General features: G+C 65.1%; 1 protein-coding gene across 4 annotated transcripts in view; it reads left to right on the forward strand.

Moving 5' to 3' along the window:
- Positions 1 to 20,465, forward strand: part of NFIC (nuclear factor I C) — a 41,594-nt gene extending 21,129 nt beyond the window's left edge. The window contains exons 3-11 of one of the 4 annotated variants that reach the window (XM_054187669.1): positions 7,785 to 7,856; positions 8,360 to 8,434; positions 8,577 to 8,700; positions 8,933 to 9,057; positions 12,562 to 12,690; positions 12,796 to 12,980; positions 14,253 to 14,412; positions 16,043 to 16,128; positions 18,175 to 20,465. In XM_054187669.1, the coding sequence (XP_054043644.1) occupies positions 7,785 to 7,856; positions 8,360 to 8,434; positions 8,577 to 8,700; positions 8,933 to 9,057; positions 12,562 to 12,690; positions 12,796 to 12,980; positions 14,253 to 14,412; positions 16,043 to 16,128; positions 18,175 to 18,192 (974 nt within the window). In that variant the 3' untranslated portion in view covers positions 18,193 to 20,465. The remainder of the gene's footprint in view (positions 1 to 7,784; positions 7,857 to 8,359; positions 8,435 to 8,576; positions 8,701 to 8,932; positions 9,058 to 12,561; positions 12,691 to 12,795; positions 12,981 to 14,252; positions 14,413 to 16,042; positions 16,129 to 18,174) is intronic. The other 3 variants (XM_054187670.1, XM_054187671.1, XM_054187672.1) reach the window with 3 other exon arrangements.
- Positions 20,466 to 20,995: the final 530 nt, after the last annotated feature.

Here is a 20,995-nt window from a genome sequence, read left to right on the forward strand (position 1 = left end):
GGGCTGTGCACACCGCAGTGGGGGAGGGGACGACGCTGCAGCCAGCCCAGAGCTGGGTGTGCAGTGGTGAGGGGGGGGCTGGGGGGGAGAGGGGGGGGGAGCTCGGAGGTCGCTGGTGAAAGTCAAAAGCATTGCAGTAAAATGGTAATCAATCTCCCCAGTCGATGGTGCCAGGACCTTCGAAGCATTACAGAGAGATTCCTCCCAGCAGCTCCCAACGGCAGCAGCCAGTCTGGGGGGGCTGGTGCCCCCCTCCCTGCACCCTCACCTCAGTGCTCCCCACCTCTGTGGGCCCCCCCGCCCTGCGCCTTCACCCTTGTGCCTCCATCCCGCATCCCTGCGTCCCGCATCCCTGCATCCCGCATCCCTGCATCGCCATCCTGGTACTCCCCATCCCTGGACCCCCATCCCTGGACCCCCCTCCTCGTGCCCCCGGCCCCACATCCCCATCCTGGGATCCCCCATCCCTGGACCCCATCCCAGCCAGGCTCCAGGAGCCGGGGAGAGGCAGGATGGGGTCAGTGGTGGCCCCTCGCACCTTTTGGGGTGCTCTGGGGCTGGCAGGGACCCTGCAGCCGGTGTGCTCAGTGTGGGGCCGGCGGGGGGGGGCAAGGCTGTGCCCTGCAGTGAGCTTCCCCTGGCAGTGCCTGGCAGCTGAGCCCGGCTCTGCCTCCCCCAGGGCTGTGCAGGGTGGGAGCAGATGGGTGCCCAGGGCAATCAGGCGGCGGCCCCCAGGGTGGCATCCCGTTCCTGGCACCCCCCGGCATGCTGCCACGTGCAGCCATCCATGGCGCCGGCGGGGGGACAGCAGCCGGGGGGAGGCAGGGACCTCCACGCCGTGCCAGCATCTGCGTCTCCCACCGCCTGGCAGCCCCTTATCTCCCCTCACCAGCCTCGCCGCTGGCTGCGGCGCGAGGCAGATGGCACCAATCTGCCGGGGAGCCCGTGCCAGGGCTCTCGTCCCGAGCGCGCCTGCGGCCGTGCCAGGCCGGCCGTGCCAAACGTCTGCGCGGTCCCTCCAGATGGAGGAGCAGGCGTTTCCCCGGGCAGTGCCGTTCCGTCAGCCCCCGCACAAATATTTATCGGCAGGGTGGCGAGGAGATTGATGGGGTGCGCAATATTTGGGCTCTGCCGTTTGCAGAGCTGGGCACCAGCGGGCAGGCAGGACGGAGAACCCACCGGCACGCAGATACAGACGTGCAAACCCTCATCCCGCTCCAGGTATCTCTCCGCTCCCAGCCAAACCAGGAGGCCGGGGTTGAGGGCAGCAGGATGGGGAGAGCCCAGCGGGTGCGGGAGGAGAGACCCCCCCCCGCCCCGGGAAAGGGCACAAGGGTATGAGACATCAGAGAATCGACAGGGGCTGGGTTCCTGCCCCCCAAGAGCTGCGGTGACCCCAGCTATCCCTGTGCCCTGCAGCGTCACCGCCTGGGGGACCTGCCCTCCCCAAGCCTGGCCCCACCGTGAGCCCGGCGGCAAGCAGCAGCCAGGGCGGTTTCGGTGCGCTGGAGCTCTCTGGATCGATGTGCCGGCGACCTTGGGGAGGTCAGGGCTTCCCCGGCTCTCCCGCAGTGCGCCGAGGCGGAGGCACGCCGGAGCCAGCCGGCTTCCCCGCAGTGCCCGGCTGGCAGGGGGCAGCCCCAGCCCTGGGGCACCACTGAAGCGAGTTGCCCCGTGCTCAGCACCGCAGCCTCGGCCGGGGTGAGCGGTGCCTGCCGGGGACCTGGCACCGGGTGCCGCATCCTGTGGTGCCGGGGCGGGGGGGGCAAAGGGCCGGAGCGGTTCCTGTGCCGTTCGGTGGCCGATGAATAAAAGATGAGCGAGCTCCGTCTCGCGAGCACCTGCCGTCCCCCGCCTTCGCCACCCGTCATCCCCCCGCACTGGCAAGCGCCGTGCCCTTCCCAGGGCCGCAGTTGCCATCCTGGCCGGGTGCCCGGCTCCGTGCCGCGCTGGCAAGGGACAGCTGGGGCGGCAGATGCCTGCGGCGCTCCCTCCCGCCGGCGGCTGTGGGCATGGGGTGGGGGAACAGACGCCGCCAAGCCCCCCGGCATGCCACTGCGCCCCCAAACCGGGCTGGCACTGACAGCTGGGGACTGGGGTCCCCTGCCATGCCAGCCCCCCCGCTGGGGTCTTGGCCAGCCCAGGGGAGGGCTTGTTACTGCCCCCCCCCAGCCCTGTGCGTCCTGAGACTGCGGCCCTGGGGCGGGAGATTCCCACAATGCACCGGGAGCGATGCCTGCGGTCAATGCGGGGGGGAGATGGGGGTCACGAGGGCCATGGGGGGGCCCATGGGACTCTGCGAGGGGGCTGGCTGTGCCGCGGGGCTGTGCCCTGCTGTGGGGCCGTGTAATGCTGTAGGACCATGCCACGCTGCGGGGCTGTGCTCTGGTGTTCCGTGGGGCTGCGCCGTGCCATGGGGCTGCGCCGTGGCGTGGGGCTGTGTCGTGCCTTTCCGCGGGGCTGTGCCGTGCCGTGGGGCTGTGCCATGCTGTGGGCTGGGGTTGGTGGGACAGCGAGACGCCGGCAGCCCCCAGCAGCTGCCCAGGGCCAGCCCCCTTGGCAGGGCAGGGGGCCAGGCCTGGGACCCCCTGGCTGCACCTGCAGAGCTGGGGTGTCCCCCCACCCCCCGATTTCCCTTCTTCGCCCTCCTGCCCTCCTGTCTTCCCCCTGCCTTCCTCTTGCCTTCCGCTTCCCCTTCCCTCTCTCACTGCTCCCTGTCAGCTCTTTCTCTCTTTCCTTATTTTTATTTTCTTCTCTTTTTTCTTCTTCTTTTTCTCTCTTTTTCTTTTTCTTTTCCTTTTTACTTTTTTATTTTCTTTTTTCTTTTTCTCTTTTCCTTCTTTTTCTTTTTCTTTTCCTTCTTTTTCTTTTCTCTTTCTTTTTCTTCTTTTTCTTTCTTTTTCTTTTTCTTTTTCTTTTTCTTTTTCTTTTTCTTTTTCTTTTTTTCTTTTCTTTCTTTTTCTTTTTCTTTCTTTTTCTTACTTTTTCTCCACTTTCCTTTCTTCCTTCTTTCTTTCTTTCTTTCTTTCTTTCTTTCTTTCTTTCTTTCTTTCTTTCTTTCTTTCTTTCTTTCTTTCTTTCTTTCTTTCTTTCTTTCTTTCTTTCTTTCTTTCTTTCTTTCTTTCTTTCTTTCTTTCTTTCTCTCTCTCTCTCTCTTTCTCTCTCTCTCTCTTTCTCTCTCTCTCTCTTTCTCTCTCTCTTTTTCTCTCTTTCTCCCTCCCTTCCTCCCTTCCTGTCTCTCCTTTCTCTCTCACATCCCTCTCTCCTCTCTCCCATCCCCTCCCAGCAGCTGCACCCCTGGGTGCCCCCCAGTCCCTCCAGCCTAGGGTGCCAGGGCCAGGGGGTGGGGGGAGCCCAAGGACCGTGGGGGGCTCAGCCATCCCTTTGTCCGTCCCGCTCTCTCCCGTCCCTTTGTCCGCTGCCATCTGTCCCCGTTCGCCTTGGCGGGCGCCGGCAGCCCTGGATGTGGCCCAGGCCTGGCAGGGCTGAGCGAGGGGGCGGCCGCGCCGGCTGCCTGGGGGGGTTCCCCCCGGCTGCTGCCGTCTCCCCGCGCCGGCCGGGGTCGGCCGAGGACAACCCCGCTCGCTCCCAGCGCGCCAGCTCTCGCTCGCAGGCGCCGGCCAACGTGCTCGCGCCTCCCCAGCCTCCCGCCTGGGCCAGCTGGCTGCAGCCGGCGAACGTGGCAGCGGGGCGCGTCCGTCCCCCCCCCCCGCCGCCACCTTGGGGGACGCCTCCAGCCAGGACCTCCCCGGGGTTCTGCTCGGCTGGGGGAGGAGAAGCTGCCGCCCCCGTTGCATTCGCGGGCTGAGACCCAGCAAACTCATTTCACCCCTCACGTCACTTGCAGCCCTGCAGGCACGGGGGCGGGGGGGCTGAAGGGGGAGCGGGATGTTATAAAGGGCATGGCGGAGGGGTCCGGTGCCCCCGGCGCGCCGGCCGGCCTGGCTGAGCCGGGATTTACCCGGCACACACGGCGTTTCTCGGGGTATTATATAAAGGAGGTTACACAAGTGGATCTGTTCCGGGTTTTATGTAAGGGCCACCCCAGCCCGCCCGGCCTCCAGACGTGCAGCGGAGCCACTCAGCCCGGGGTGGGGGGGTGGGGGGGGGGGTGTCACAGTGGGGTGGGGGGGTGCTGGGGGTTTGGCAGGGAGAGGCCCCCAAATCGCAACCCCCATCCTCCCCTGGCAGCCTCGCCCACCCTTAGCCCTTCCCATGGGGCCACTGCCCCACAGCACTCGGGCTCCCTCAGGTCTCCAGGTGTCCCCCCCTATCCTGACCAGGCTGTTCACTCTGGGCCCTAATGATGCACCTTGTGGGGGAGGCCAGCCAGAGGCACCGGGGGTGGGGGGGGGGGCTGCGCGTTGCTCCTGGGTAGGTGCTGGGGCTGCTTTGCCACCGAGGGAGAGGCAGGGGGGCCATTCCCCAGGGGACAAAGCCCTGAACCGGCCCCAGGGGAAACTGAGGCACAGGGCAGGACCCTGCAGGCGGCGGTGCTGAGCCCTCTTCCATCTCCTGCCCTGTCAGCGGCAGAGCTGTTGAGGGGGGGGAGGAGGAAAGCTGCTGCCCTCGCCGGGCAGGGGGGGCCATGGCCGCACACGCCGGCGCCAGCAGATCCACCAGCCCTGTGTATCCTCCAGCCTCTGCGCCTGCGCCCCGCGCCGCTGCCGGTAACACCGTGCCCTGTTTTACCATCAGTGCTCGGGCACGGAGCCAGGGCTCTCCCACAGCCGCGCCAGCCCCGGGGGGGCAACAGACCTGCAGGGACACCCCCACCCCCCCCACTCCCCAGGGCCGACCCTGCTGCCCGGGGGTCATTCCCATGGGCCGAGGCCATGGGCAGGGAGTCGCTGTGGGGCTTGGCAGCACCCTGCCAGCCGGTGGGGCCGGGGTGCCGGGGATCCATAATTCAATGGGTGGCATCGGTCCAGGCTGCCAGCACGGCCAGGAGCCCGGGCAGCCCTCGCCCCCCCACCCTCCCCCCCGCCCCCCGCCAGGGCACACACTTTGCTAGTTTTAAAAGCAATTGGATCGACCTGTTCGGGCACTGAGTGCTCTCCCCGTCCCTCCTGGGGTGGGGGGGACACCCGGCACTGAACCCCCTCCCCGCAATGTGGCCTCCGCCCCGGCCTCCATCCCCCATCCTGGCGCCGGGGGGTGCGGAGGGTGCAGGATGCCCCCCATCAGTGAGTCCGGAGGGCACAGGGGGGGCTCCCCAGGCTTCTTTTGCCTTCCCAGTGTGACCGAACCACTTGTTGGGTGCCAGATTTGGTCCATCATGTCCCACCCACCCCCCCCCCCCCCCCCCAAAAAAAAATGTCCCTTCGGGGGGAGCAAAGGCTGTGGCAGGAGCCTGGTGCTCCCTTCGCCATTTTAGCGTGCGCAGGCCGGCCGCAGGCAGCTGTCACATGGCGGGGAGAACAGTTTGGCTCGGCCGCGCCGCGCCGGAGCAGGCAGCCAGAAATCTGCTGGCGAGCTCGCCCGGCTGCGAGGATCGCCGGCAGTGTTGGGGCGGGGGGGGGGGTGTGGGGGTGTGGGGGGACGACGACACACACTGAGCCCACAGCCCCCCGTCCTGGCGCCTGCATGTGGGGACACGAGGGAGCCGGGAGGGGACAGTCCTGCTGCCAAACCGCGGAGCTCGGGAAAGTCCCCGGTGCTCCTTGGGGTGCTGGGGCTGGGACTGGGGTGGGGGGAGGCCCCCGGGGTGCCCCCCCAAGGGTGGGTGGGGTGGCAGCGGCGGTGCTGGGTCAGGGTGATGCTGGTGAGGGGGCATGGGGACACGCAGGGGGGCCGGCGGGGTACCCAGGGCAAGCGAGTGGCCTTGCCGGGTGCCCTGGGGGGATCAGGGGCCAGGCTGGGGGGGGGTTGGGGGGAGCAAAGGGCTGCGCCAGGCACCCCAGGGGGAGCGAAGGTCAACATGGAGGATCCGAGGGTGAGGAAGGGTCTGTGTGGGGCATCTTGGGGCGAGCAGGGGCCGTGTGTGGCATTCTGGGGCGAGAAGGGGCCGTGTGGGCCATCTCAGGGCGAGCAATGGTGGGAGGCCGTGTGGGCCGAGCCCAGTGCTGTGCCGGCCACCTCAGAGGCCGCTGGGTGAGGACGCGGCCCAGGGGGCTTCTTTAGTGGCCGAGCACCCTCCAGAGTGGCAGCCGGGTGCCATGCCGGAGCAAGCGGGGGGCCGGGGAGCCCTGAGGCGATGGCGGGGGGAGCGCGGGGAGCCGGGCCGGCCTCGGGGCTGTAACCGCGAGACACCGCCCCGTGCCTTGGCCGGGCTCCATCGCTAACCACTTCCAGAGCCGCTGCGAGATTTGTTGTTTTAAGAGGCGAGGAGGGGCTGTGTCCGGCCGCGCGGTGCCCGCGGGCGCGCGGGGGGTCCCCTGCTGCCGCTCACCCCCTTCCCTGGCACGCTTGTGCCCGGCTCGCTCCCACCGCCCGCGCCCCTCCTGCCCGCTTGGGCACGCGGCGACTTTCAAAAGCGGGGGGAAAAAGAAAGGCAAAAAAAAAAAAAGAAATATGGAGAGAAGGGGGGGAAAAAACCCCACGCCCGTCGCTGGGGGAATTTCTGCTCCCTAAAATGGCTGCCTGGAGGAAGCCAAGCGTGCGGGCAAGCGCGCGGGCAAGCACGCGGGCATGGGGCTGGCCGGCAGCGGGATGCGGCATTGGGGCGGGATGCCACGGGGCTGCCGGCATGGAAGGGCTGCCAGGCCGGCGCGGGGAAAGGGTGGGGAGGAACGGCGGCAACTAGGGAGGGAGACAAAATGGCTGCGTTCGGCGTCGACGTCAAGCGGCCCCGGGGGTGGCGCGGGTGGCGCACGGGGGTGTCGGGGTGGGGGGCGGCGCGATCCTGCTGCCCGCATGGCTCGGCCTGGCCAGCCAAAAATAACCGCTCCAGGAGCCACGCGCGCACGAGGGACGTGGGGGCAGCATGGGGTGGGGTGGGGGGGAGAAAAAGGGGGAGAAAAAAAGGAAAGAAAGGGAAAAAAAGCCCCAGCCCCAGCAGGCGGGCTGGCAGCGGCAGCCGCTCTGTTTTGACGGTGTTGTTTGGATTGTCGCAGCCCTTTCCCGGCATCAGCCAAAGCTGCGAAAGAGAAATGCCAAAGGCCAAGGGGTGGGAGGAGGAGGAGGAGGAGGATGGAGGAGCGGGAGGAAGGATGAGGACTCGGCGCAGGGGGGAAAATAAACGGTGAAAGTTTTGGAAGGGCTTCCCGGCTGTGCCAGGGAGGAAGGATTGCTCCCCGGTGCGGCTCAGGCCCGGTTGCGGCATGCAGAGTCGGGGGGCGTGCCGGCCGTGCTGTGCCGTGCCGTGCCGTGCCATGCTGTGCCGTGCCGTGCCGTGTGGGGAGTGCCGGTGCCGCTGAGCTCAGCGTCTGAGCCAGGTTATTTTTAGCTAAGATGGTGCGGGGACGGTGGGGGCTTCAGGGCCGGGAGCGGGTGCTGCCCCAGCGCCCTGCTGCCCTCGGGGGGGCTTGGGGGAGGCAGGATGAGGTGCCACGGGCACCGGCGATGTCTGGCCGCGGTGACACCGCCCGGTGGGGCAGGGATGGGTGACAGCTGGAGGGAGGAGAGGAGGCAGGGAGGCAGGAGGGGGAGCAGGCGGCCATCACCCTGCTTCAGGGCGGGTCGAGCGCCAGGGGTTTCCCTCCCTGGGGGAGCAGTATCCTGCAGGCCAGCGTGGGGGTGTCCCCATTCCTGTCGCTGGCAGGGGGCCGCAGGGAAAGACGCTCGGTGTCCCCAGCTTGTACCGGCGTGGGGTGGCTCACCCCGGTGGTTTTTCCCTCTTGCAGATGCAGAGCAGGGCAGCAGCCCCCGGACGGTCATCGGCTCGGACCAGGAGGACAGCAAACCCATCACGCTGGGTGAGTGGGGCAGGCAGGGCCCGGGCAAGGGGTCACGGGCCACCTGAGCCCATCCCCAGAGTCCCTGCGGTAGAGGTGGCCCCTTCGACAGGCAGTCATGCCCCCCGGCCAGCCGCTGCCTGGCACCTGTGATGAGCTGGACACAGCCTCAGCCTTGTCCCACGGCCAGCAGAGCCTCACTGGGGCTGTGTCCCTTGGGGACAGTGGCTGCCATGGGGGTCCCACAGTGGGGAGTGCAGCCCCCAGCCCTGCCAGCGCTCTCACCCCCAGGGAAACTGAGGCACGGAGCAGCCCCGGGGTGTCCTCGGCAGAGGGGACCAGTCGGGGTGGTCCCTTGCTGGGGGATCGAAGTGGAGCGAAACTGGCTGAGGAGGGGGGTGGGGGGCATTATGGGGGATTTGGGGGTGTTGGGGTGCCCTCGAGCATCGCCACAAGACAGTGCGGGGCAGGAGGGGTGGTCCTGTGTCCCTCCCCGCCAACGCTCCCTCCTCTCTCCCGCACAGATTCGACAGACTTCCAGGAAAGCTTTGTCACCTCGGGCGTGTTCAGTGTCACCGAGCTCATCCAGGTGTCCCGAAGTGAGTACCACCGTGATGCCACCACCCCCCCCAACCCCCAGCTGCCCGGGCACGGCAGCGTACCGACAGCTCCCCTATCCCGGCTGCGGGCTGGGGCTCCCCGCAATGCCGGGCCCTCCCTGAGCCCCCTCTCTCCCCACAGCGCCGGTGGTGACAGGCACGGGGCCAAACTTCTCCCTGGGGGAGCTGCAGGGCCACCTGGCCTATGACCTGAACCCCTCCAGCACCGGCATGAGGAGGACGCTGCCCAGCACCTCCTCCAGCGGGTAGGTGCTGCCGGGGCGATGCTGGGGCGATGCCGGGGACATGCTGGGGCGATGCTGGGGAGATGCCGGGGCGATGCCGGAGCGATGCTGGGGCGATGGCGGGGCGATGCCGGGTGACGCCGGGGCCAGCCCAAGCAGGGTCGCGGGCCGCTGGCCATCTTGCCGCGGGGGAGGCGGGGGACAGGCTGGATCCTGCCACAGGCGAGCGCTGATCCCTTCTCTGCCCCCCCAGGAGCAAACGGCACAAGTCGGGGTCCATGGAGGACGACATCGACACCAGCCCAGGGGGCGAGTACTACACCTCCTCCAACTCCCCCACCAGCAGCAGCCGCAACTGGACAGAAGACATGGAAGGGGGTAAGTGCCTCCCTATAAGTGCCCTATAGGTGCCCTATAGGTGCCCTCCGGCTACTATAGAGCCCGCCAGCCAGCTCACTGACTCTCTGTAGGCCGCCCCTGTGAAAGCCCCCGCCCTCAGTCTGTGCCGTGCTGTTGCTATAGGGCCCTCAGGCCAAAGCACAAGCCGGCTATAGGTGCTGTGGTGTTGCTATAGGGCTCCCCATCAAGGCACGGGCTCTCTATAGGTGCTCTGGGGGTTACTACAGAGCCCCCCATTACGTCACAGGCTCTCTATAGGTGCCATGGTGTTGCTGTAGGAACCCCCTGCTTGGGTATGGGCTCTCCATAGGTGCCGTGGTGTTCCTATAGGACCCCCCCCTTAAACACAGGCTCTCTATATGTGCCAGGGGTTTGTTGTAGGGCCCCCTGATTTAGGCACAGGCTCTCTATAGGTGTCGTGGTGTTGCTATACCCCCCCCATTGAGGCCCAGGCTCTCTATAGGTGTCATGGTGTTGCTATACGACCCCCCTTTTAAACACAGGCTCTCTATAGGTGTCGTGGCATTGCTATACCCCCCCATTTAGTCCCAGGCTCTCTATAGGTGTCATGGTGTTGCTATATGCCCCCCTGTTTAAACACAGGCTCTCTATAGGTGTCATGGGGTTGCTGTACCCCCCCATTGAGGCCCAGGCTCTCTATAGGTGCCATGGTGTTGCTATATGACCCCCCTTTTAAACACAGGCTCTCTATAGGTGTCATGGTGTTGCTATACAACCCTCCTTTTAAACACAGGCTCTCTATAGGTGTCGTGGTGTTGCTATACGACCCTCCTTTTAAACACAGGCTCTCTATAGGTGTCGTGGTGTTGCTATACGACCTCCCTTTTAAACACAGGCTCTCTATAGGTGCCATGGTGTTGCTATATGACCCCCCTTTTAAACACAGGCTCTCTATAGGTGTCATGGTGTTGCTATACCCTCCCATTTAGGCACAGGCTCTCTATAGGTGCCATGGTGTTGCTATATGCCCCCCTGTTTAAACACAGGCTCTCAATAGGTGTCATGGGGTTGCTATACCCTCCCATTTAGGCACAGGCTCTCTATAGGTGCCATGATGTTGCTATATACCCCCGTATTTAAACACAGGCTCTCTATAGGTGTCGTGGTGTTGCTATACGACCTCCCTTTTAAACACAGGCTCTCTATAGGTGCCATGGTGTTGCTATATGACCCCCCTTTTAAACACAGGCTCTCTATAGGTGTCATGGTGTTGCTATACCCTCCCATTTAGGCCCAGGCTCTCTATAGGTGCCATGGTGTTGCTATATGCCCCCCTGTTTGAACACAGGCTCTCTATAGGTGTCATGGGATTGCTATACCCTCCCATTTAGGCACAGGCTCTCTATAGGTGCCATGATGTTGCTATATACCCCCGTATTTAAACACAGGCTCTCTATAGGTGTCATGGGGTTGCTGTACCCCCCCATTGAGGCCCAGGCTCTCTGTAGGTGCCATGGTGTTGCTATACGACCTCCCTTTTAAACACAGGCTCTCTATAGGTCCATGGTGTTGCTATACCCTCCCATTTAGGCACAGGTCTCTATAGGTGCCATGGTGTTGCTATATACCCCCCTGTTTAAACACAGGCTCTCTATAGGTGCCATGGTGTTGCTATACCCTCCCATTTAGGCCCAGGCTCTCTATAGGTGTCATGGTGTTGCTATACCCTCCCATTTAGGCCCAGGCTCTCTATAGGTGCCATGATGTTGCTATATACCCCCGCATTTAAACACAGGCTCTCTATAGGTGTCATGGGGTTGCTATACGACCCCCCTTTTAAACACAGGCTCTCTATAGGTGTCGTGGCATTGCTGTACCTCCCCATGTGGGCCCAGGCTCTCTATAGGCGCCATGGTGTTGCTATACACCCCCCCGTTTAAACACAGGCTCTCTATAGGTGTCATGGGGTTGCTGTACCCCCCCATTGAGGCCCAGGCTCTCTGTAGGTGCCGTGCTGTTGGTACAGGACCCCCCCTCATTTAGGCACGGGCTCTCTCTGTAGGTGCTCTCTATAGGGCCAGCCCAGCACCCCAGCCCCACGCCAGCCTCTCCCAGCCCCACGGCGGCGGCCGCTGGCGCTATGGACAGCTTGCTTTCTTGCTTGGCGTTTTTTTTCCCTTTCCTGTCTAGACAGCCCCAATTAGCTGTTCATTAAGAAAAGGGGGGGGGGGGGGGGCTGGGCTAATTAAAGCGATGCTGCAGGGCTGGCACAGCGGCTCCCACGCCCCGGGGCGCCTTCGCGAAGGAAGGAACCGTTGGTCTTTCTCCCCACTTGGCTCTTACCGTGCCTCCCCGCACCCTCAACAGTGGGGCAGGATCCGTCCCGGCCCCCCAGCCCTGCCACGGCTTGGTGGTGCCTGGCTGGGGGGCTGGAGGCACCGATCCTGTCAGAAGGAGGTTTGGGGAAAGCAAGTCCTGCCCCAGGAGGGTGCCCCGTATGTGCTGGGGACAGTGCCCCATCCTGCCCCCCCGAGGCCCCATGGGGCTGGGGCTGCTGGGGGGCAGGAGAGTCCCAGGAGACCCCCTCCCCAAAGTGTTGCACGCTGGCGTGCGTGGTGGGAGGGAGCTGTGCAGGGATGTCCCTGTCCCCCGCTGGTGGCCTGATCCAGGGCAGGGACGGGCGGGGACGAGGAGGGGGGGTGCAAGGGGGGGTTATGACAATCCTGTACGGGATGTTCTGGGAAATCCTCCTAACCCCCGGCTGAGAAGGGGCTAAACCCATTACCGGGGCTGGGCCAAATGGCCAGAGCTAAAGCCACGGTGGCAGCGGGAGATTAATGTGCCTGCTGCCCCCTCCTGCTCAACCCTGTGCCCTGGGGTGGCCCTTGGGGACCTGGCTGTCTGGCACCGTGCAGGGACCTTGGGGGCCAGAGGTCCGTGGAGGGTCCCCCCACCCCGAGCAGGCGCCTTTGTGCCTCCCCCGGAGCTCCTTGTACTGGCGGGATGTGGACCCGGGCTGCCAGGGGAGGGGGGGGTGTCCCAGTGGGGGCACCCACTGCTGCACCCACGGTGGTCACGCGCGAACATGCAGCACCTGCATGCACACACATGCGCACACGGGCGCACGCGCGCGCTCCAGCCGATGCCCGTGCATGGGCACGCGCCTGCACACACATGTGCGTGTCCACACGCTCCCCCAGGCGCGCACGGTCGTGCTGGCGCACACCCGCGCACACGCACGCAGGCGTGTGCACACCCGCGCACACCCGTATGCTGGTGCACACACACGTGCGCACCTGCAGGACACCCCTAGAGGTGCCCGTCCTCCTGCACACGCGCACACGTGTGCACACACGCGCACGTCACACCCACGCACCCTCCCCATGCCCAGCCTGGCCCCAGGGCGCCGCTCACCCTAGGAAGATGCACCCCCCCGAGCCCAGGCCAAGCTGGCAGCACCCCCAGAACTTCGGGGTCCTGTGGCGGGTGCCGGGGTGTGACGCTGCGCCCTGCTTTCCCCAGGCATCTCCCCCACCGTGAAGAAGACGGAGATGGACAAGTCCCCCTTCAACAGCCCATCGCCCCAGGACTCCTCGCCCCGGCTGAGCAGCTTCACGCAGCACCACCGTCCCGTCATCGCGGTGCACAGCGGTGAGTGTCCTGGCAGGGAAACCGAGGCACGGGGCCAGCGAGGGGCTGGGGCAGTGACTAGCTCCGAGTGACACTGTGGATCACCCCTTCCGCTCTCACCTGCAGGTATCGCCCGAAGCCCGCACCCGTCGTCTGCGCTGCATTTCCCCACCACCTCCATCCTCCCCCAGACGGCCTCCACCTACTTCCCCCACACGGCCATTCGGTACCCGCCTCATCTCAACCCGCAGGACCCGCTGAAAGATCTCGTCTCGCTGGCCTGCGACCCGTCCAACCAGCAGCCCGGACCGGTAAGAATCTGGCCCCATCCCTGCATCCCATCACTGACCTCGCCGTGGGGTGCTGGGGGCCTGTTGCCGACTGGTTGCCACAGCAGCGTCTCCTGGATCGTCTGCAGTCACTGCCGTCACCACCGCCGCCGCATGTCGGGGGGGTCTCAAGGTGCTCCGGTGGCACCCGGGTGCCGGTACCCAGCCTGGTAGGGTGTTCTTACCGCTGTGGTGGGGGCTGAGCAGCTCTGGCTGGTGCCATGCGTTGGTTCAGGAGTTCCGCTGCGCCTGGTCAGGGTTGGCACCTGGTTTCTCCGGCAATGGAGGTGGTGGCCCCTGGCTCAGCACGGGGACCTGCCTCGTAGCGGGGACAGGGCGGTGGGTGCTGGGGTTGAGCTGTCAGCCAGGGCTGGGGGGGGGTCTGGTGGGAGTGTGGCATCTGGCAGGGGATGTGTGACCGTCGCCAAAGAGCCACCGTGTGCCAGTGTGCCCGGGAGAGTGATGGGCTCGGTGTGCCCCATCCTCCCGTGCAGCTGGCTGGTGACCTGTCAGCCCCGCCGCTGCGCCGTGTCCTTCAGTGACCCACGGGGGTGGCACGGACACCACCCCACGCACCCCACACCCCCAGCACCCCTTGTACCCAGCACCCCGCACACCCACTCCCCCAGGCTCCCTTTGTGCCCAAAGCTGGGGGCCAGGGGTGGCCGCATTCCCACTCCCATGCCCCGCGCTCCCGCTCCGCTCCCCAGATGCAGGAGGGTCTCAGGGAGCCCCTCTGAGTCTGCCCGGCACCCACCTGCTGCCCCTCACCGGTGAGGCCTGATGCCAAGGTGGGGGGCACAGCTGATCTTCACCTGTGCAGCGGCTGAGTGCCGGGCTGGCGGGGGCTGTGTTGGGAGCGGCCCCCCACCAGGTCGGGCGTGGGGAGCAGGGACAGGAGCCTTTGAAGGCCGGCACCGCGGGGTGCCCCTTCCCTGCAGGTGAGCACTTCAAAGGCCTCCCGCCGCCGCTGCGGAGAGGGGGGCAGAGCGCGCCGGCTCTGGCACGCGCCGCCATGGGACATGGCCCCCCCCCAGCCCACTCCCAACCCCCCCTGCACCGCCGTGATTTCCCTCTCGCCGGCGCCGACCGTTCAGGGCTGCTCTGAGACCCATCAAACTCGTGTCAGCGGTGAGGGATGCTCCGTGCCCATGCCAGCCGGCACCGGGGGCTCACCGGGCCGGCTTTGCCGGTGCTGCGCGTGCTTCCTAATGGCTTGTGCTGTTTGTTTTTCTGTCTGTGTTGTGTCCCCAGTTAAATGGAAGTGGTCAAGTGAAAGTGCCCAGCCACTACCTGCCCACGCAGATGCTGGCGCCGCCACCTCCCCCCGGCATGCCCCGCTTGGCCATCTCTCCTGACACCAAATCCACCACGACAACTACCGAGGGAGGGACGACCTCACCGACATCACCCAGTAAGCACCCCGCGGCGCCCACCCCTCTCCCCGGCCCGGCCGGCCCCCTCCTCTCGCAGCCCCCCGAAGGTCCCCCCCCAATCTCAGTGCTGCTGGGGGGATGTTGGTGGAGGTGGCCTCCCCGCAGCCGGGGAGAGGGCGGCAGCCGGCACACAGCGAGTTTGCTGGGTCTCAGGCAGGTCAGAGCAGGCAGGGTTTGGGCAGGCGGCTGTTGTGTTCCCTCCCCTGAAGGGTTCCGTGCTGGTCCCAGGGACCAGCCCGAGCCCCGCGTCCCTCTGAGATGGCCGGGGGAGTGGGAGCGGAGCTGCAGAGGGGCTCCCCCAAGCCGACATCCTGCCCAAACCCCCCCAGCATGGGTAGGGCTTGCGGGGGAGGCCGTCGCCTCTCCGTGCCTCAGTTTCCCCACTGGCTGGCAGCGGCGGTGCTGTCGGGGATGCGGGGACCAGCCGGCGTGGGTGCAGCGCGGGGGGCAGTGTGCCTGGCTGTGCCGCAGGGGGGTGCCGTCCTCTCGCTGCCATGGGAGTCCTTGGCACTGGGGACCCTGATCTGGCCGGGGGCCGTGGAGCGGCGCGGGTGCAAGGACTGCGTGCAGGTGCCCCGGAGCCCTCGGCGGGAGGCGCCTGGGGAGCCTTCGTTAGCAGCGGTGGCTGACGAGCTCATCCCCCTCCGCTCCACCTCAGGGGGCTTTAGCGCCTTGGCCAGAAGGATTTTGGGAGCGCAGAGGGAAGACGCTGGCATCACCCTTGATTTGGCATCGGGGCATGTGCCACAGTGGTGGGACGCTGTGCCATCACCGCACTCTGTGAGGGGTTGTCCCTGTCTCTGTCCCACTGTTCCCACGGGACACCTCCTGGTACCCTGAGAGGGTGCCATGTCCGCACCGGGTCAAGCCCTGCACGGGCGCAGTGTCCGCGGGGGACAGGCCGCAGCCGGGTGCTGCCAGCCGCCGGCGGGTGTCGAGGTTATGTGGCGTGAAGAATCAAAGCCCAGCCGATGTGGAGGGGAGAGCTCGGGGTGGCGTGGCCCGGCCGGTGACGGGGCCATGGCCACAGCCACGGGGAGGGACTGGGCAGTGCCAGTCCCCCCCTCAGGCTCAGGGAAGGATGCGCATGGGGGACACTAGCTGTCCCCAAGGGGAGCAGAGGACATGTAGCTCTGAGCCCCCTCTCAGAATCCTGAGCCCAGGAGCTCAGCGGGGCCGGGGGGGTCTCAGTGCTGGACCCCCAGCTTGGGGCTGGAAGTGGCAGCGGGTGGATCTGGCTGAGTGGAGCTGGTGGCTCCCATCACACTCGCCCCACAGCAGCTCTGCTCGGGAAGCCGCGGCACCGGCACGGTAGGGGAGCACCCGTCTGCGCCTGCACCCTGGGGGGGGTCTTGACCCCCAGCCTGCCGTCGCCCCAAAGCCGGCCCTGCCGCAGGGCACAGACACGACGGCACCACCCCGGGCGCAGCATCCCTGGCCTCTGCTCGCCCACCGCTGGGACGCAGCCAGGGATGTCACCCGGCCACCAGCTCCGGGTGCCCGGGACGCCCATCCCAGCAGTGCCAGGGAGTGGGCCAGGCTTGGCCCCGGGGGGACGATGGCGGTGCCACTGGCAGCCCCGTTAACGAGCTCTCGTTTGTTCCCCAGCCTACTCTGCACCAGGCACGCCCCCTGCGAACCGTTCCTTCGTGGGATTAGGACCAAGGGATCCTGGGAGTATCTATCAGGCACAGGTGAGAGCGGGGATGCTGCTGGGGGGACCCTCCTGCCCGCGCCCCGGGCATCGCCGCCGTGGCATCGCCATGGGCATCGCCACCATGGGCATGGCCGTTGCGGGTATCGCCGTTGTGGGTATCACTGCCGTGGCATTGCTGACGTGGGCATCCCCACCGTGGCATCGCTGCCGTGGTATTGCCACTGTGGGCATTGCTGCCGTGGCCATTGGCAAGATGGGCATCACTGCTGTGACGTGACCGCCGTGGGCATTGCCACTGTGGCCATTGCCACAGTGGGCATCACCGCTGTAAGATCACTGCCATGGGCATTGCCACCATGGGCATGGCCACTGCAGGCATCGCCATTGTGGGCATCCCCGTCACGGCATCACTGCCGTGGCGTCACTGCCATGGATATTGCCACCGTGGGCATTGCCACTGTGGCATCACTGCCATGGGCATTGCCACAGTGGGAATTGCCGCTGTGGGCATTCCTGCCATGGACATTGCCACCATGGTCATGACCACCGTGGCATTGCTGCCCTGCCATTGCTACTGCGGGCATCACAGCCTCAACATCGCCCCTGTGGGTATTGCCACCACGGGCATTGCCGCCTTGGCATCCCCACCATGGGCATCACCACCCGGCACCCCATGCCAGGGCCTCGGGCGCTGGGTCCCCCAGGGCAGAGGGAGGTCATTGCCATGCCCATGCCTGGCACCTTGCCCTCCCTCTGCCAGGCTCCAGCTGTGCCCGGCCTGGCACCACGGCACAGCCGGGCTGCCCAGGTGCCCACAGCATCCCCTGCTCTCGCCCAACTGCGCCCGCCGGCCGCTCCAGCCGCAGCGGGATGTGGCGTGCGCCTTTCCAGGGCCTTTTGCTTAGTCCTGGCAAATTTTTAACTGGTATTTCGCGAGCCGATGCCGGCGCCGTGGGCAGTGCCATGGGGCCAGGGCAGGGTAGTGCCGGCACCTTGCCTCACTTGTGATATGAGTTGGCCGGCCTCAGCCGTCCCAGCAGGGGCGGCTTCGGGAGACTGCAGCCTTGCCCAGGGGGTGACGCCGGTGCTGGGGCAGTGGGATGGGTGTGTGGATGGCGCCGTGCTGGGGGCACCCCGGGGTGCCGCACCCGCTGGGGGCAAGTGCTCGGAGCACTGAGCTGTGCCGTGGGGCACCCAGGGGTGCTGTGCTGTGCCAGGGTGCAAGTGCTCGGGGACCACAAGTTAGGACACCCAAGGGTGCTGTGCCGTAGCAGGGGACAAATGCTGGGGGCCTGTCTCTGACCACAGCCCCCCCTGCCCTGTCTCAGTTTCCCCAATCCTACACGTAGGCAGAGCACAGCGAGGTGGGCACCCCGAGGGCTTTGGGTCCCTAAAGAGGAGACATGGGGCAGCACCGGGAGAACCCCGAGGAACAGGGTGCCCGGGTCCCTGCACCCCCCCAGCCCCCTGGGGGTGACAGCTGCTCACAGTTCCCGGAGTCCCTGTCCCTGTGCACGTGTGTGCAGTCGCGCTCCGGGAGCCTCCCCGGGGCTCAAGGATGCTTTGCACGGGGAAACTGAGGCACGGAGGAAATGAAGTGGCGTCCCGCGTCCCTGGGAGGGGTAGCCGAGACCTGCTGCTTTCGGGTCATGTGTGGCGGGGCCGGGAAGGGTTAAGGGAAGCGGCGGCCCCGAGCTGTCTCGTTGCCAACGGAAACCAGACATGAGGTAATCGGGGACGAACTTGAACTTGGGGCTTGGGGCGGGGGGAGACAATGGGAGGGTGGCAGGGGGCCACCCTGCGGGGTCTCCAGCCCTGCCACCCCCGCTACCCGTCGTCCCCAAGCGGGACTGTTCCCCGGGGAGCGTCGTCTTTGCCGCGGAGCTGCAGAGGGAGTGGCTGCCAAGGGGGACACGGGTGGCTCCGACGCAGAGGACTGATAAATTCAGTGCAGGAGGGGGAACGCCACGGGTGACAGCATGGGGACAGCTATCTCAGGGTGCGGGGCGCACGCCCCGGGGGGGTGGAGTGGCTTCGTGGCGCAAAGAACTAACGCCGGCCTCTCTCTCTTCTCTCCCGGCAGTCCTGGTACCTGGGATAACCGCCGCCGTGCCGCCCCTTCGCCTCCCTTCTCCTCTGCTTTAGGCACCCCCAGAGGAACATCCCCGTCCCCGAGCACCAGGCCCAGCCTTGCGGTGACGACGGAGAGCGTGGACTCACGACGATGACGACGACGATGACGACGACGACGACAAGCAAAACCCACACCCGAACGAAAGAGCGAGAGAAAGGAATAAGGAAAAGGGTCAAACTTTTTTAAAAAGGAAAACAGACAAACAAAACAACAACCCACCCCAGGAGGACCTTCCCCCCCCACCCCAGCGATGCGCCAGAAAACAAAGAAACAGAAAGAGAAGAAAAAAAAACACTATTATGTGTCCCGTCGGCCGGCACCGTGCCGAGACCTGACACAACTTGTGCCAGCGATGCCTCCCGGAGCGGCAGCGGGGCTGCGGCGCCAGAGCCCTGCCGGCCGCTCGCCGGAGGGTCGGATATGCAAACGGCTCTTGACTCTCTCATTCTTGCCTCTATGTGAGTAGAAAAGATCAATTCCCTCCCCCCGCCGTCCCCCCCAGCCCCACGCAGACTCTCGGGGGGCCCCGGGGCCAGGGTGGGGCGCGGCGGGGTTGGGGGGGCCCTTCCTGCCGCCGGTTCCCAACGGATGCGGCCGCACTCACCGTCGGGGCGGTGGGATGCTCCGTGCCGTGAAAGCGCCTCGGGGATGGGCGACGCCATGCTGCGGTGACACGGTGATGCGGTGGCATGGTGGCAGGGTGACACGGTGGCACAGTGGCCCACTCAGCTTGGCACAGCACGAGCGAGTGTCACAAGGAGGAGGGTGCTTGGGGACACGGAGGGTGCGTGGGCACGGACGGAGGAGGGTCGTGGTGGTGGTGGCACCCCGATTCCCGCGGGGACACGGTTTGGGGACGCTCCCACCACGGCCCCAGCGGGACTCAGCCTGCCACCGTCGGGCCATGACATCGGTCACGCCGCGGCACCGGTCACCGTCTCTCTGCAACGCCTTCCTCGCCCCCCGGCGTGCACCGGCCCCTGGCCCCACGTGTCCCCGCGCGTGTCCCTGTGTCCCCCTGCGTGTCCCCACGCGGGGGGGGGGGCGGTCCGCGGGGGCGTGCGTCCGTGTGTCTGAGCTATGCATTCCTGTGGACAGGTACCAGGTGGATGGCGAGGAGAGGGTGCGCTCGTGTTGCACATTTTGTAGGAAATGCACTTTTAAGAGGGAATCGTCAAAAAAAAAAAAAAAAAAAAAGAAAGAAAAGAAAAAGAAGAAAAGGAGAAAAGAAAAAAAAAATCACAAAAAAAGGAGGAGGAGAAGGAGGAGGAAGAGGAGGAGGAGACGGAGCCCCCGGCACTGGCTTGCTGGGATGGCTGGTTTGGGGTTTTTGGTTTTTTTTTTTTTTTTTTAAAAAATACAAAAGGATGGAGGAAAGGAGCCTGAGCGAGGCCGAGGGCAGAGCCAGCCCCACGGAGCCCCCAGCCCCACGGAGCCCCCGGCCCCACAGAGCCCCCGGCCCCGCGTCAAGTGCCTGAACTGCAGCGGGGAGGGGTCCCGGCACCCCCGGAGGAGCCCCTGGCCGGGGACCGCGCTGGAGGAAGCACCCGGCCGTCCCCGTCTCACGCGATGGCAGCGTGGCCGGGAAGAGGACGCGGGGACATGGCAGTGCCTTAGAGCAGAGCGACCCACGCGGCGGCCGAGGCGAGGAGGAGGAAGGTGACGAAGGCTCCCGACGTCTCCAGTGAGATAGTGGCGGCCACGGAGGAGCCAGGTCCCAGGCGTGTCCCCAAGGGGACCCCACACCCCAGGGGACACCCCACGGGTGATGACGGAGAGAAGCCACCGTGGGATGTCCGGGAGCAGGGGACGTCATCGAGGCCACCGCCGCCACCCGCCTGACCCCCTCCCCTGGCACCCAGAGCTGCCCCGTGGACCACCGGCATCGCAGCCCCCGTCCCACCGGCCACCCCGCTCCCCCCTCAGCTTCCCACCCCCCACCCCCCCACCCCCACCCCCCCGGGACGGCGCAGCGAGGCCGGATCCCGCCTGCCCGCAGCACGGCACCGGGGAAAGGGCTGACGCAGGAAATCCCGGGAGACGAAAAAAATAATCAAAACGGACAAGAAAAGGAGAAAAACCCACAAAAAACCACCAACAACAACAACAACAAAACAAAAACACACAAAAAAAACCAACCAAAAAAAAAAAAAAAAGCGCTTGGCGGAGAGGGAAACCTGGTTGTTATTTTTTTTTGGTTTTTTTTTTTTTTTTTACAAAAAAAGATCTGAGAAAAGAAACACATGGGAAAAAAAAAGAAAAAAAAAGGAAAAGACATAAAAAAAAAAAAAAGACAAATAAACTGCATGGTGCTTTAACAGGATCTGGTGACCTGGCTCAACCCAGCCGCCGATGGCTGATGCTGTGCATGGCAGACTGTATTAACCGGCTCTACCTTCCCCCCCCCCGCCCCCCCCTCCCCTCCTCCCCCCCCCCTCCCCCGTCACCTTCAGCGAAAGAGAAAAAAAAAAAAAAAAAAAAAAACAACAAAAAGAGGAGAAAAAAAAAACACACAAAATATTCTGTAGAAAAGAAGAAAAAAAAAAAGCCGTAAAAAAAAAAAAAACTACGAGAAAAAAAAAAAATAATAATAATCCATGTTTTCCTAATTTGCACGAAATTTTATACCACATGATGTGCCTTGCCTTCGAAGACTAAGTATTACCGGACCCGATATCAGTGCGAGGGAGTCGCTGCATGCCCGGGGCTCCCGGGGGGCCGGGGGGGCCAGGGGCGGCCGCCCCCCCCTTTGCCTCCTGCATGGCTTCTT

Source organism: Rissa tridactyla, unplaced genomic scaffold (genome assembly GCF_028500815.1).
Source record: "Rissa tridactyla isolate bRisTri1 unplaced genomic scaffold, bRisTri1.patW.cur.20221130 scaffold_582, whole genome shotgun sequence".
Taxonomy (NCBI): Eukaryota; Metazoa; Chordata; class Aves; order Charadriiformes; family Laridae; genus Rissa; species Rissa tridactyla.